This window comes from Erythrolamprus reginae, chromosome 5 (assembly GCF_031021105.1).
Source record: "Erythrolamprus reginae isolate rEryReg1 chromosome 5, rEryReg1.hap1, whole genome shotgun sequence".
In the NCBI taxonomy this organism is placed as follows: domain Eukaryota; kingdom Metazoa; phylum Chordata; class Lepidosauria; order Squamata; family Dipsadidae; genus Erythrolamprus; species Erythrolamprus reginae.
In genome coordinates, this window is record NC_091954.1 from 88,713,414 (window position 1) to 88,728,869 (window position 15,456).

A 15,456-nucleotide genomic window follows, 5' to 3' on the forward strand; every position below is an offset into this window, starting at 1 on the left:
TTGTACAAAGAACAATATCGGACCTCTGAAAAGTATAAGCATGCAAATGTACTCAGTACTTGATTTAGGCCCCTTTTGCAGCAATTATGACCTCAATGAGGCCTGGCATGGAAGCTATGAGCATGTAGCACTGCTGAGGGGTTGTAGAAGACCAAGATGCTTTAATAGTGGTCTTCAATTCTTCTGCTGTATTCGGTCTCATGTCTCTCCCCATAGATTATCTATGGGCTTCAGGTCAGGTAAGTTTTCTGGCCAATCAAGCACAGTAATCCCACGGTCATTGAACCAGGTTTTGGTGCTTTTGGCAGTGTGGACAGGTGCCAAATCCTGCTGGGAAATGAAGTCAACATCCGCATAAAGTTCATCTGTGTAAGGAAGCATGAAGTGCTCCAAAATCTCCAGGTAGACAATTACATTGACCCTGGATTTAATGATTATGACAAATCATGGCTTGAACTATCTTGCCTTGCATATATTTTCACCTGTTAAGTTGAATTACTGAAATAAATTAACTTTTGCACAATATTCTAGTTTTTTGAATTTCACCTGTAGAGCTGTACCAACTTTCTCACTAGAATTCGATATTCTACAATTCCTCTCCTTCATTCCAGGCATTTTACAGGAAGTACAGCTATCATAGCTGTTTCCCATCCAGGCAGGTGGTTTACTTGCTACTCTTTGTTTAAGAACACTGAAAAATGAAAGATTGCATAATTTCACTATAGCTTTTCCTTGCTACCACTAAAACTTCTCTGCTTGAACAATTTTAGAAGTGTTTCTCAACCTTGGGAACTTTTAAGATGCGGAGACTTCAACTCCCAGAGTTCCCACGTTGACTGGGTAATATTCCATAACATTTCCAAGATCCTTGAAAGTCAAGGATCAGCAGTGGCCTCCCCATGAGATCTAGTGCAGAAAAAGCACTTTCAGAATTTAATGTAATGAATTTAATTGATGATAAAATGGTAGAATTCTTGGGTATTTTCAAGCAATATCTCATGAAAGTTTACCAAAATAAATCCACTGCAATGCTTGAAAAAGTGTCTGATTCTTCCCCTAAGCAGTAAAAACAAAATACCTTTAAATAGATTATGATAAACACAGATACATATTTATGCCACACCTGTACAAACTATTTGGTGTGATCTAATTTCAGGTTTTGATCCAATTAACAGAAAGTGCTTCTTTCCCCCAACCCCAATACATGAACCTGTAGTCATAAAACTTCTGTTTAGTGGAACTAATTGTGCATCATATACAATGCAAAATAAAGTAATGTCAGATTATAATCACATACTGGTGCAGAAAGGCAAGGCTGCGATCCCCTTAGTATTATACGATAGATTTTGGCAGGCAAAACTTTTTCTGCAAATTTGTTTTCAGGCTGAAATATCTCCCTTATAGCTAGTATAAATGTTAAGCACTTACACTTCTTTGCATCCAGTAATTGTTGATTAGAAATAAATAGTTCATATTAAAAATGTGAAAACTTAACATGAGCCCAATTTAAAAATTTGAGACTTACTCATCTTCTGAAAAGGGCTTCCCAGATAGGATGTTCTTTGTTCCCGGAGCATAATTCCAATCAATTTCATTAATTCCAATGTAGTATTCTCTGGTTACTGCAGAGACTTGGAACAAGTAATAAGCCAGCAAGTGGCTTATCACACACAGCTTCATGTTCGAGGTTGTTTTAGTCCAATGGACTCACCCAGGAATACTCTCTTTAAATATCTTCAGTATTTCCCCCTTTGCAAGCTTTTGTTTAGTTTGAACAGCCTGGGAGGTTGCACAAGTCTTATTTAAACAAATCCTGCCAGATTTGGTGGCAACAATTCTTCAAGAGTCATAGATTATTGAAACAAGAGTTTAAAAACCCCCCATATTTTTATCACAGTTAACATTCAAATATGAATCATGTTTTATATCTCAATAAGTGAATTTTAAAATTGTTCTTAATCAAAATGTTTTTTTTTATTAAAGATCCATGTTATGGTGAAATGCTTTGGAGTTTCCCAGCACAACATCTATTTTCTCCTGTCCGTTCTATTTGATATAGTTGAAATTTCCTGCATTTCCCAACCTGGGAAAAGTTATATTTCAGCTTCAAACTGCAGGACAATGTCCAAAATGTCAAAGCAGTTAATCATACATCAGTGCAATATTATCTAATTTCAGTCAAGTCTGGCATTACTTGTCTATATTATTTAAAACATTTTCCCCCTTAAAAATTTGGTTCTTTGGCAATCCACATAGTAACTGATAATTGGGACAAATCTTGCAACCTTATATTAAAAGTTCCACAATTCAATTTGAAGATTTTATTTATTCTACTAATCCCAGTTATACCTGTTCAGTTTCTTCTCCAAAGATGACATTTCAATTCAATTCAATTTATTAGATTTGTATGCCGCCCCTCTCCAAAGACTCGGGGCGGACTCGGGGCAAATCACAAGATTGATGATTTGAAGGAACCAAAAATTAACTTCAGCCCAATCACAATTATTTTACATTTTTGTTAATTCATCCATCTAATTCACGTAGGTGTTTTTTATTAGAAGCAAAAGGTTTCCTGAGCACCTTTATGCTATTTTTATTTTCTGATCCACTTATTACACAGTGGCAATAACTTTTAGAGCAAATAAAAAAGCTACCACCAATTAGGAAATGTCTGCTTGGTAAGTTCTGCAGAGCTTCAGTACTACAAATGTAAAGAGAGCCTTCTCAGTGATTGTAATTGAGTCAGAAATAAAATGGTTGGGGGGTGGGGAGAGTGTAAGTAGACCTTGACTTATGACTACAACTGGGACCATTATTTCAGTTGCTAAGCAAAGTGCTTATTAAGTGAATCCTACAGTTATTAAATAAATCTGGCTTCCCCATTGACTCTGTCTGTGGAGCTTGCAAATGTCAATCACTTGACGCATCATGTGTGACGATTGTTCATTCAGTTGGCTGTAAGTTGAGGAAGTCTTGAGTGAGCTCAAAAGAATGTGAAGAGGAACAAAGAATCTTTGTTAATATGGAGTGCAGTTTTTATTTATTACTTACTGTAGGGAAGGATCCAAAGTAAATATGAAAGTATTTTGTTAAGTCAAATTAGTTACCATTCCAATGTTCTTACTCAATGGGTAAACTAGTATAGGCGAATCTATTCTTATGGCTTTCTACATGCCAAAGGCATTCCCCAAACCTCATCTCAGCTGTGACATTTCTCCCAACAACAGTGCAAGAGAAGTTTTATTCAATTGCTCATTTAATCATGCTAAATCCCATTTGCGATACAAAAAGGTGTATTCCAGATATAGGTTTATATCTTTACTAAGAATGCTGTTTTTCACAATAATGTGACTACTTATTGAACTAAATATTTATTCAGGTGGTGTTGAAGCTAAGTGCTTTATATTATGTAAACAGACATAATTTTTTTTTTCAAGAGCCTCACAATTTAGATACGTAACAAATGCAAGAAAAGGGAAACGTATACAAACACGCAACAAGAAAAACTGCACATTTTAGCCAAAATGTGTGGTGCAACATAAATAATATGTTGGGAAAACATTGGCAATTCTTCTTGTGTTACCACAGAAACAGAAGAGCCTGCTTTAAAAATTAATATAAAAATGCATGCTCAGAGATATGATGGAGTCATGGTGAAGGCATTCCCCAAGGTTGTTAGATCAGCGCAGGCTGTAAAAAGAACAGAAAGATACGAGATTTTTAATGGATGTTTATCTAGGAAATATTGAAGAGCTTGTGAGATGATTGACAGCTGGGTTTTTTTTGTTACCTCAGCTACTGATTTGTATTTATTGCAATATTGTTGTAATACTGTGTGTTTTCAATCATTGCTAGCCACCCAAATTCATGATGTTGAGATGGATAAAATAAAACAAAACAAGAGAAAACAAAATTATTATTATTGCTGCTGTTGTTATTGTTGCTGTTGTTATTGTTGCAGTTGTTGTTGTTGTTATTATTATTGTTGTTGTTGTCATCGCAATCCTAGGAGACAGCAGAATTGAGGAGAAGCAGCTAGAGAAATTAGTGAAATATGAAGATCTAAAAATTGAGCTGCAACGACTCTGGCATAAGCCCATGAAAGTGGTCCCAGTGGTACTTGGCACACTGGGCACAGTGCCAAAAGGATCTCAGCGGACATTTGAAAACCATCGGAATTGACAAAATCTCCATCTGTCAATTGCAAAAGGCCGCTTTACTGGGATCGGCAAACATAATTCGCCGCTACATCAAGCAGTCCTAGATGCTTAGGAAGTGCCCGACTGGTGATGAAATACGAAATCCAGCATAGTGATCTCATTTGCTGTGTTGTACTGTTGCTGTTGTTGTTGTTATTATTGCATCTATATCCAAATTATTTCAGTCAAGACAACTGATTCCATTGGGCACATAAGATCTCTCTGTGAGTTCACCTTGGATCACAATACAACTGACTCATTTGATCACTGACTAAATCAGTGATTCTAGAAGCATATGAATACTAGGTTAACTTGGAAGAATAAAAATAATATAAGCAGTTATGGTCTGTATAAAGAAAACCTTATGGCAATTGTTCTCTTACCTGAACAAAGATGGGATAATTTCCACACAGGATTTGCCTTAATTCTGCAATTATTTTCAGGAGGCAGATCAAGATTTGGAGTCCACTAAGGACTATCAGAATAGACAACAAAATGATGTTCCAATCCACTACATAAGCAGGCTCAGTGCACTGGGACCAGGAAGTAGGATCCATGAGGTACCTATCAGAGGAAATAATACCATAAAGAAAACGGGAACAGATAGATACTGTAAAAGATCTGTCTGGTGGTCTTATCATACAGAGCTTTCAGCCCAAGGACTCTTTATTCATTCATCTATCACAGCAATCCCCAACTTTTTCAGCTTTCCAGACCAGCTATGTGTGTGGGGGGGAGAGGAAATGGTTACCCATGTGTGGTAGGCACCCACCCACCCACACAGCTGTGTGTGCGTGAGCTGCAGACATAGACACGCCCACTAGTATTGGTTGCACCATGGACAGTTTGGTACGCTGTCCCGGTAGGAAAAACGTAGATACGCACGCATGTCCGTATATATCTCCGAGACCGCCTTCTGTTGCACGAATCCCAGTGACCGATTAGGTCCCACAGAGTCGGCCTTCTCAGGGTCCTGTCAACTAAACAATGTCGGTTGGCGGGCCCCAGGGGAAGAGCCTTCTCTGTGACGGCCCCGACTCTCTGGAACCAGCTCCCCCCAGAGATTAGAACTGCCCCTACCCTCCTTGCCTTTCGTAAACTCCTCAAAACCCACCTTTGTTGTCAGGCATGGGGGAATTGAGATATCTCCCCCGGGCCTATATAATTTATGTATGGTATGTTTGTAGGTATGTCTGCTTAAAAATGGGGTTTTCTTAACTACTTTAAATATTAAATTGTAAATTATTAGATTTGTTATGAATTGTTTTGATTATGTTGTGAGCCACCCCGAGACTACGGAAAGGGGCAGCATAGAAATCTAATAAATAATAATAAATAATAATAATAATGTCCACATCCCCAATGCGTGCAGGTGTGCACCTGTGTGAGATTCAGTTTCTGCACACAGGCAGGAAGCGAAATCTCACGTAAGTACACTTGCTCACGTGAGGACGTTCGTGTACGTGAGATTTCACTGACTTTTGGCATTTTTTTGCTTCTGCACATGCCCACGCCAGCCACCGGGAGCACACCAGTAGCGGCTGTGATGAAGAGCTCTTCATTGATGCCCACCACTCACGCAAATGGAGCTGCGCACATACGTATGCTCACCTGTGGCTCGCACAAGTGGAACTTCATGGACACGCACACTTGCGGTTTCTGAACAAGCCAAGGCCTGATAATGGGCCTCAGGCAGGGGATTGGGGAACCCTGATCTGTGAGATTTACAGAGATGAATACAGGGAGGGCAAAAGAATCTGGAAATGGACATGTCTGAATGAAGCAATTTTGAAAATACAAAGAAGAAGCAGCCCTTGTAGGCCCATTCCTTGTAAGGTCAGAGGGCCCCATCCTTTGGCCATTTCCTTGAAATATTTGACTGAGGATATCATTGTAATCTAAAATGAGCTTAACAGATAGGCCTGTTTCTTACCTGCCTGCTGTGTTTTTGAAGGCATATTCCCAGCCAGCTGAGGTTTTGCAGTATGGGCCTTGCACTAAGCTCAAAGCAGATATGATCAGACTGTAGCCAGAGAATGCAATCCCTAGTAGGGAAAGCACAACAGAAATGAAACGCTGCATTAAAAGAAGAAGAAGAGTGAAAGGGAGTGAAAAGATTTCATCATTACAGGGAACAAACTATGTACATCAGATCTGGGCATTTAATGGCCCCTGGACCATTTTTGGTTGTCCCTTGTGAGGTCAGTTGGAAATCAGAAATCAAATGTACACCATGCACACAATACAACTTGCTTTTATTCTGAAGGCAATCATTTTTTTCTCAATTTAAGTATGTATATGTATGTATGTGCCTAAGGACCTTCACAGTTCTATTTGGCTCTCCACAATTCCAGTGTGGCCCCTTGGAAAAAATAATTAATTGTCCATTCCTAATCTACATCCATAAATAAATCTTATCCTTTGATCAAGTGTTGAAAGCAGTATAATTGGGAAGATAGGTAGTGCTGTACAAAAACTTAGTGCATTGTCCATTTGCAGAACACATACTGCATTTGTCCTCAGTTAATCGGAGGACATGGCTGATAGATTTATAGTTGTATCCTGTGGTTGGGCAAGCTGGAAGTCATGAGCATCCTGCCTACAAGCCTTGAAGTAATACTGTACATGTGATTCCAGCAACCTCCGTCATGCTCCCCAATCTCCCTTTACCACTGCCTCCATAATTGTTTAAGCTTGATTTTGATTTTGTTTTAAATGAGAAGCTGTAACAAAGCAGAGCTGTATCAAAACAGAACACTTTAAAAAACAACAATAGGAGGAGGAAGAAGAAGAAGAGGAGGAGGAGGAGGAGGTGGAGGAGAAAGAAGAAGAATACTTAAGTATCTTAAGTATCAGGAAAGACTTAATGAACTCAATCTGTATAGTCTGGAGGATAGAAGGAAAAGGGGGGACATGATCGAAACATTTAAATATATTAAAGGGTTAAATAAGGTCCAGGAGGGAAGTGTTTTTAATAGGAAAGTGAACACAAGAACAAGGGGACACAATCTGAAGTTAGTTGGGGGAAAGATCAAAAGCAACATGAGAAAATATTATTTTACTGAAAGAGTAGTAGATCCTTGGAACAAACTTCCAGCAGACATGGTAGATAAATCCACAGTAACTGAATTTAAACATGCCTGGGATAAATATATATCCATCCTAAGGTAAAATACAGAAAATAGTATAAGGGCAGACTAGATGGACAAGGGGGTCTTTTTCTGCCGTCAGACTTCTATGTTTCTATGTTTCTAATACAATAGGCAGTTGTTCAAAAATAACCCCGATATATAAATAAGGCAAAAGTAAACAGAATTAGTACAGGATGCCCTTTGAAACTGATTAAATCTATGTGGTAATTTGTGAGCTTCATCATGCATTTTTACAAATGCTGAACGTGTCCTTCAGTTCCCAAACGTTGGACTCCAGGCCATACTGAACAAACTCTGAGAGTTTCAGGAACTATTAGATCTGTTGCCTGTAAAGCCAGTAGTCTAGTTTGGGATGATATGACATGAAAATAATTGATATAACCCCAGTTTATTGCTATAACCTTTATCAAAGAGTAGGGTGAAAGAATATTGGCAATTTGCTTTTTCAAATTGCATTTTCTCTGTTGAAATTAGGCTAGTCCGAATTGCTTTTCCATCTGAGAAACCGAACAAAATGGAACAGACATCTCCTCTCTAAATTGGAAAACTTAGCAAACATTATATTTGTTATGAGCCAAGAAAATTTGATAAACACCTCTTCCTTTTGCTACCAGAAATACCATTCAGGTTTTGCTCTTGTTTATATTCAAAAACAAAACATTTGGTTGCCACCAGTGTTGCCCAATGTTGTGACTGTAAATCAGTGATGGTCACATCATGTAGATGAGTTTGTAGCAAATTTGAATGAGTCTCTCAGAATAAATTCTTAGTCACTGCAAGACATTACTTCTTCTTTTTTAAAAGTAACTGTTCACGTACTTACATTTACAAAATACAGGCAGTTCTCAACTTATGATCACAATTGAGCCCAAAATTTATGTTGCTAACTGAGAAATTTGTTAAGAAATTTGTTAAGTGTCACATTTGTTAAGTGAATCAATGCAGTTGTTGAATTAGTAACATGGTTGTTAAGTGAATCTGATTTCCCCACTGATTTCCCCATTTAAAAGATACTGGGGGGAAATCCAAACATGGTTAGAAGAAATATTAGAGAAAAAAATAGAAAAGAAACCTATAAAATATAACGGTGAGCCAATTGCCTTTGTGCTGCTTCCTCCTCAAGACTGTAGTGCACATTATACTATTCTTCATTAGTATAGACTCAGAACTCCACCAATTGGCTCAACAGACCTGGGGAGCATGAGACTGCAGAACAGTGCTTAACAGAGAGATGGAGTTTTAGGGAAAATCATTTGGCAACAATTGATACTGTTGATACTGGTCCATCTATTTCAGTGATTGTCAACCTTTTTTGAGCCGTGGCACATTTTTTACATTTACGAAACCCTGGGGCACATTGAGTGGGGCGGGGGGGAGGCCCCTAAAAAAAGTTTGGACAAAAAAATTCTCTCTCTCTCTCTTCCTCCCTTTTGCTCATTTTCTCTCTCCCTCTTTCTCTCCCTTGCTTCCTCTTTCATTCTCTCTCTCCATCCCTCTTTCTTTATCTTCCTTTCTTCCTCTTTTTTGCTCTCTTTCTCTCTCCCTCCCTACCTCCCTCTATGTCTTTCTCTCTCTCTCCTTCCCTCCCTCTTTCTCTATCTCTCTTGCTTTCTTTCTCTCTGTTGCTCTCTCTGTGTTTCTCTCTCTCTTGCTTTCTTTCTCTTGCTCTCTTTCTCTCTCTCTTGCTTTCTTTCTCTCTCTCTTGTTCTCTTTCTCTCTCACTCGCTCTTTCTTTTTCTTTCTTTCTCTCTCTCTTGCTTTCTTTCTCTCTCTGAGCTTCGCGGCACACCTGACCATGTTTCACGGCACACTGGTTGAAAAACACTGATCTATTTCATAACGGGGGCGAGCTATTTTTCCTGTTCTTGTTTGTTTGGCTTTGCAGATTTACTGCAGAGATAACAAAGGATCTTTCTCTGTTTTTAAAAAATCGTCATCACAGACCAAGGAAGGAAACAAACAGCAGAGGGTCAGAAGTGTCAAAAGAGGAAGGAAGGTCATTTTAAAGCAAAAATGCTACATTTACAAAAACATACACTTACTCTATATGTTCTGGTGCAGTTTTCACTTTGGAAGCATTCATAAAAGTTGTCCCGGTCCAGAATTACCAGGAGTGCTGCTAGAATAAGAATCTAGAACAGAGTAGCACAGAACATATTGAGTTTGAGAACATTAAACTCACAAAATCCTTCTTTCAGAACCTTATTAGGTAATGCATGATTTTGAATAGCTACTTTGTACCACATTTGACTGAAAATATACATATCAGAAGTTTATTTATTTATTGGATTTGTATGCCACCCCTCTCCGTGGACTCAGGGTGGCTGACAACATGTCAATAAAACAATATACAAATTACAATCGGATCCAATTAATAGATAATTAACTAAAAACATTATAAAAACTAAATATCACAATCATTCATTCAATACAACCAAATATAGTAAACATTCAGTGGCCAGAGGCTGCGATCTAATGTCCCCAAGCCTGGTGGCATAAATTGGTTTTCAAGTTCTTTTGAAAGGCGAGGGGGGTTGGAGCAGTGCGAATCTCTGGGCGAAGCTGATTCCAGAGTGCCGGGGCCCCACCGAGAAGGCTCTTCCCCTAGGCTTCGACAAGCGACATTGTCCAGTTGACGGGACCTGGAGAAAGCCGACTCTATGGGGTCTAACCGGACACTGTGATTTATACGGTAGAAGGTGGTCCCGTAGGTAATCTCATCCAATGCCATGTAGGGCTTTATAGGAATGCTTTATTATAAAATAAACAGAAGGAAAACATAAGGTTGTCCATTTGTTCCACATAATCATGGATAACTATAAAAGTAGAATTTACGCATGAACATTCAATTTGTGCTGAACATTGCCAATAATTTCATCTTTGGATATGGTTCTTGCTGGTACTTTCCTTACTATATGATATAAAATGTTTTAAAATATGAAACATATAATGTTAGCTTTTGAAAAACACAAAAGACTGGATAATTCCAAAAAGGAAATATTCTGGTGTAGATGTAATAGAATTGGTAGCAGTGGGCATTTTTTCCTCTTTTCTTTAGTGGGTGGGGAATCTTTATCTTTGTTCTGTTCATGGTTGCCAAGAAAAGGAATAAACTACCCTTCCTGACATCAAAACTGATAGATACTATGCATTTGTATTACATTTAAAGGAAAAAAAATCCTAAATATTTCAGTATCAGTTTAGAGACAAAGAATCTCTCTACCATTTCACATTATTATTATTTTTATTATTATTTATTAGATTTGTATGCCGCCCCTCTCCGAAGACTTGGGGCAGCTCACAACAACAATAAGTAAACAATGATACAAATCCAATTATTAAAAGTAGAATTAAAGCCCCTTAATATTAAAAACAATCAATACTACACAGTCATACCATTCTCAAGTGCTATAGTCAGAAGAGAGGGGGGAGTTAATCCCCCCATGCCTGGCGACATAAGTGAGTCTTTAACATCTTGCAGAAGACGGGGAGGGTGGGGGCAATTTGAATCTCCATGGGGAGTTGATTCCAGAGGGCCAGGGCTGCCACAGACAAGGCTCTTCCCCTCGGTCCCGCCAAACGACATTGTTTAGTCGACGGGACCCGGAGAAGGCCAACTCTATGGGAACTAATCAGCCACTGGGATTCGTGCAGCAGAAGGTGGTCCCGTAAGTATTCTGGTCCGATGCCATATAGGGCTTTATAGGTCATTATCAACACTTTGAATTGTGACCAGAAACTGAGAGGCAGCCAGTGCAAGCCCCAGAGTGTTGATGAAACATGGGCATACCTAGGGAGGCCCATGGTAGTTCAAGCGGCCACATTCTGCACATTCTGACTGAGATGCTGGAAGTTCTTAGTCTGGACACCTGGCAGATCACAGGTTAAAATATGATGGTTTCTTCAAAAGAAGGCTGAATAAACTGACATATCCCAAAGGATCATCTTGTAAGTAAGAAAATAATTTTGTAACTCACTTTAAGATAGACCAAAGGTCAAAAAAAGAAATCCTTTACAGTATATTGTTTCTTTTGGTAAAGTGAGTTGGGAAGATCATTTAGGTAAGATCTTCATGGGTTCTCAAAAGCATATATAGAAGCATCAGAATGGAACCAATGACTATGTAACATTAAACCTTAACTATGTACTGATTACAAGTTAATAAAATGCCTTGAAACGCTAACAATCTCAGGTGGGTCACTTTTTAGTGACTTTAAAGAAATATTCATATTTCTTTTTTTTTTTGTGCACTATTTATTTTCACTTGGAAAATAATTGTGAATCCCACATGACTCAGCACTGTGTGAAGAAATCCTTTAGCAACATCTTTATGGTACACCATTCAAATATGAATTTTATGAAAGGGCCAACCCACTTTTCATTCGTAATTCTCATGTTTTTCCCAATACCCTTTCAATCTTTTTTTTCTTACTAAGGCTTGGGAATTTTATTTCTTAGATATCAAGTACAGACATTCTTGAATATGCCTTGAGGACCCCACAACAAAGAGATTAAAATACAGCAAATTTAGTATTAAAACTAGCCACATATTGGTTACCAAAATTAAACATAGAATCAATTCCTGTATTTTAAAAAAAATCAAAGGTCAGTCATCTTATTGAGTTCAATAGTTTTGGAACTTCATAATTGTGAAATACAAATATATACAGTACTTTAATTTGCAGCTCAATGCTGTTTGGAATGTATCTTCAAAATAGAAGACTAAGATAGAAGGATTAGTAAGAATTATGACGTCAATCATTATTATAGTCATCCTACAAAAGTATTTAATGACCTATATGATGTTTAAACCATCTCTGAAGGGAAAAAAGAATCAAATTATATTTTTTAAAAATTCTTCTATCAACATTTAAATACTTAGCTACAGTACAGTGATATGTTGTGTTTGACTGTTATAGTGCTTCCAAAATACAGTTATTATTTTAATTCTGTCCCTTCCTGAAATTCCCTCTTTCCTGGAAGATCCTCCCCATCTGCTATTTGAAGATCAAAGAGTCCTGTGGAGAAAATGAAAAGATGTATTTAGCTAATCGTACAAGCCATACTTACCATAATACCTGAAAAGCAGATTCCTTCAAAATGCCACACATAGTTGGTGTGGTTATTGCTGGAAGCATATGAAGATTTCCCATCAGGAAAATATAGGAGAATATTTATAACAACACTCCACAGTGCCAGGGGAATCAACAGGCAACTCAAACAACCGCTGCATTTTTGTAAGCCCATGTCAAAAGACCGGAGAAAGTAGTGGATGAAGTCTTTCTCGAGTGTTCAAAAGCTCTTGTCTTCTTGGTTGAATGGAGACATTTTGCATTTACATGAATCAGTTGCTGGGATATGTTTCTTGTCTGACAAGTCCGGTTCCTGACAAATACAAGTATTGCTGTTGTAGAACAATACAGTCAGACAAATAGCACTGGCTGAATTCTTATCCTATCCTGAGAAGTGGGGAAGGGGGGGAAGTAGGGGTGGGGTGGGCGTTCCTCTGGAGAACTTTACTTGTAAAGGGGATTCCCTATGGTTCTACTCAGACACCTCAATCAATCTTGGAAAGAAAGCATTCATCTGAAAGGAAACGTAGGAATTGAATGTGTGTGTAATAAGGAAGTAGGGACTGACTGCTTTTTATCTACATAGCAGCATGTAATCTGATTAACACTTAATAGAAATGTATCCATCCAACCATAGTGTTTTGAATCTTACTTGGAAACTACTGGCCCCAGTTGAGGAAGAATTAACATTTACTATTCTCATAAAAAATACATTTGAATCCAATTTAAAGGGGTTAAGGGTGATTAACCTGATACTATTTCATGCTTTCACATAACGCAGGGAAAGTTTATTGTTTCTTAGACTGAAGAAACATGGGTATTTAAACGTGGAGAAAAAAAAGACATAGAGATTTGTTAGCCACATACAAATATATAAAGCAAGCAATGGGGAAAATATTCAAGAGCTATTTTTCAGTTTCAATTTATAATGGATACAAATTGCAGCTATCTAGATTTTGTTTAAATATAAGGAAAATATTCTTGATGATAAGATCTGTGCAACAGTGGAAGTGTCTACCTTTGCATTTTGTGGATTCATCTCTAAAGGGTTTTATATAATAATAATAATAATAATAATAATAATAATAATAATAGTAGTAGTAGTAGTAGTAGTAATAATAATAATAATAATAATAATTTATTAGATTTGTGGGTAAATTGTGGGTAAATGCCAAACTATTCACTAAGGCTGCATTACTATTGCTATTAGTCTTCTAATCGTTCCTATCACCCATCTCCTCTCACTTACTTACTTATTTACTTACTTACTTATTTATTTTAAATAAAACAAAACTATAAAACAACACTATTGAAAAACCCTTAACTTAAAACATATCACAGACAGCCCACCTTATACAACTCTGACAATATGACTATTACTGTAACTTGTTGCTTGTATCCTTATGATTTATATTAATATTGATGGCATCCTGATTACTTATTTGTACCCTATGACCAGGGGTGGACTACCTCCCGGATGGGGGGGAATGTACTGGGGTAGCAAAAATGGAGCTCCACCCCAGAACACTCAATTTGCACTGAAAGATGTTGAAAGAAAAGGCAGGGTATTCTGCATAGCCCTTCACTGTCTATGACAATCATTAAGTGTCGTACTTCATTATTCTTGATAAATGTATATATATTTATTTATTTATTGGATTTGTATGCCGCCCCTCTCCGTAGACTCGGGGCGGCTAACAACAGTGATAAAAAACAGCATGTAACAATCCAATACTAAAACAATAAAAAAACACCTTATTATAAAGCCAAACATACATACAAACATACCATGCGTAAATTGTAAATGCCTAGGGGGAAAGAATATCTCAGTTCCCCCATGCCTGATGACAGAGGTGGGTTTTAAGGAGCTTACGAAAGGCGAGGAGAGTGGGGGCAATTCTAATCTCTGGGGGGAGTTGGTTCCAGAGGGCCGGGGCCGCCACAGAGAAGGCTCTTCCCCTGGGTCCTGCCAAACGACATTGTTTAGTTGACGGGACCCGGAGAAGGCCCACTCTGTGGGACCTAACTGGTCGCTGGGATTCGTGCGGCAGAAGGTGGTCCCGGAGATAATCTGGTCCGGTGCCATGAAGGGCTTTATTTATGTACACTGAGAGCATATGCACCAAAGACAAATTCCTTGTGTGTCCAATCACACTTGTCCAATCACAACTGTTGCAGTGTGCCTGGAACTGCGTTTCACAGCCAATGTCTGACAAGCACAATCAATGGAGAAGCCATCAGTAAAATTTCATGTGAAGTCTTGTGTAATGACTGTAGGACAATGTGTGAAAAGCACTTCCTATATTTGATAAAATGGAAACTATTTCATGGAATTTACTCCTTTCTGTCCTGGCCCCCCTTTGGAATTGCTTTTAAGGTGGCTAAGCAATACTTGATCTTTCATTAAAAGCTACAATAAGACCATGGTGTGGCGACAGGGACTCCTCCCAAGTTGAGTAGATGTTGGCCTTCATGATTTCCTTCAAAACACAATCATATCCTTCCCCTTCCAATCTTATCAGATTAAGCAGGACTTTCAAATGATAGCATTTTGGCTTTGATGCAGTTAGGTCAGAGGTAAAGACTCCTGTTTTTTACTCTAAAGAAGGGGAAGTCTGGATCTTACCCAGCTAAATATCAAACTGTGAGAACTTCCTCCATCTGCTCTATTCAATAATATCCTCTTTCATTTTCTACTGATGTCTAGACTTTAGAACTTGATTTTGATAACGCAAAGTTGCATAAAATAACAGAAAAATTGACCAGCACATTCTATTGCAAAAGTATCCTTGGCTTTGTTTTTGTTATTTATTTTTTCCATTATCCCAGAGTTTTGGTGGATGGGGTAACTATATAAATTGGTTTATTTTTAAAAACTTATTTATGAAATATATATGCCACCTATCTCAAGGGTAGCCACTTCAGGGGCTTCCCTTGAAAAGTGTTTGGAGACTCCAAATGGTCCAGAATGCAGCTCCACGAGTTGTCATGGATGCACCATATAACACCTATACTCCACGAGTTGCACTGGCT

General features: G+C 38.0%; 2 protein-coding genes across 4 annotated transcripts in view; both read right to left on the reverse strand.

The window, feature by feature from the left end:
* Positions 1-2,419, reverse strand: part of CP (ceruloplasmin) — a 36,713-nt gene extending 34,294 nt beyond the window's left edge. For 2 of the 3 annotated variants that reach the window (XM_070753404.1, XM_070753402.1), the window contains exon 1: positions 1,526-1,712. In XM_070753404.1, the coding sequence (XP_070609505.1) occupies positions 1,526-1,680 (155 nt within the window). In that variant the 5' untranslated portion in view covers positions 1,681-1,712. Of the gene's footprint in view, positions 1-1,525; positions 1,713-2,349 lie in introns of those variants that run through there. The other variant, XM_070753403.1, reaches the window with a different exon arrangement.
* An 819-nt stretch (positions 2,420-3,238) lies between these two features.
* On the reverse strand, positions 3,239-12,722 carry LOC139168074 (transmembrane 4 L6 family member 18-like). Its single transcript, XM_070753410.1, has 5 exons — positions 12,422-12,722; positions 9,394-9,483; positions 6,133-6,275; positions 4,583-4,763; positions 3,239-3,690 (listed from the first exon to the last, which is right to left on the reverse strand). The coding sequence occupies exons 1-5, from the start codon at positions 12,596-12,598 to the stop codon at positions 3,676-3,678; spliced, it is 606 nt and encodes a 201-aa protein (XP_070609511.1). The 5' UTR covers positions 12,599-12,722; the 3' UTR covers positions 3,239-3,675.
* Between the last annotated feature and the right edge of the window lie 2,734 nt (positions 12,723-15,456).

Coding starts and splice junctions, on each gene's coding strand:
- LOC139168074 (XM_070753410.1), bottom strand. CDS start 12,598: ATGGGCTTACAAAAATGCAGCGGTTGTTTGAGTTGCCTGTTGATTCCC. Junction 9,484..12,421: donor TCTGCTTTTCAGGTATTATG/GTAAGTATGGCT, acceptor ACTCTGTTCTAG/ATTCTTATTCTAGCAGCACT. Junction 4,764..6,132: donor TTCAAAAACACAGCAGGCAG/GTAAGAAACAGG, acceptor TTCCTCTGATAG/GTACCTCATGGATCCTACTT.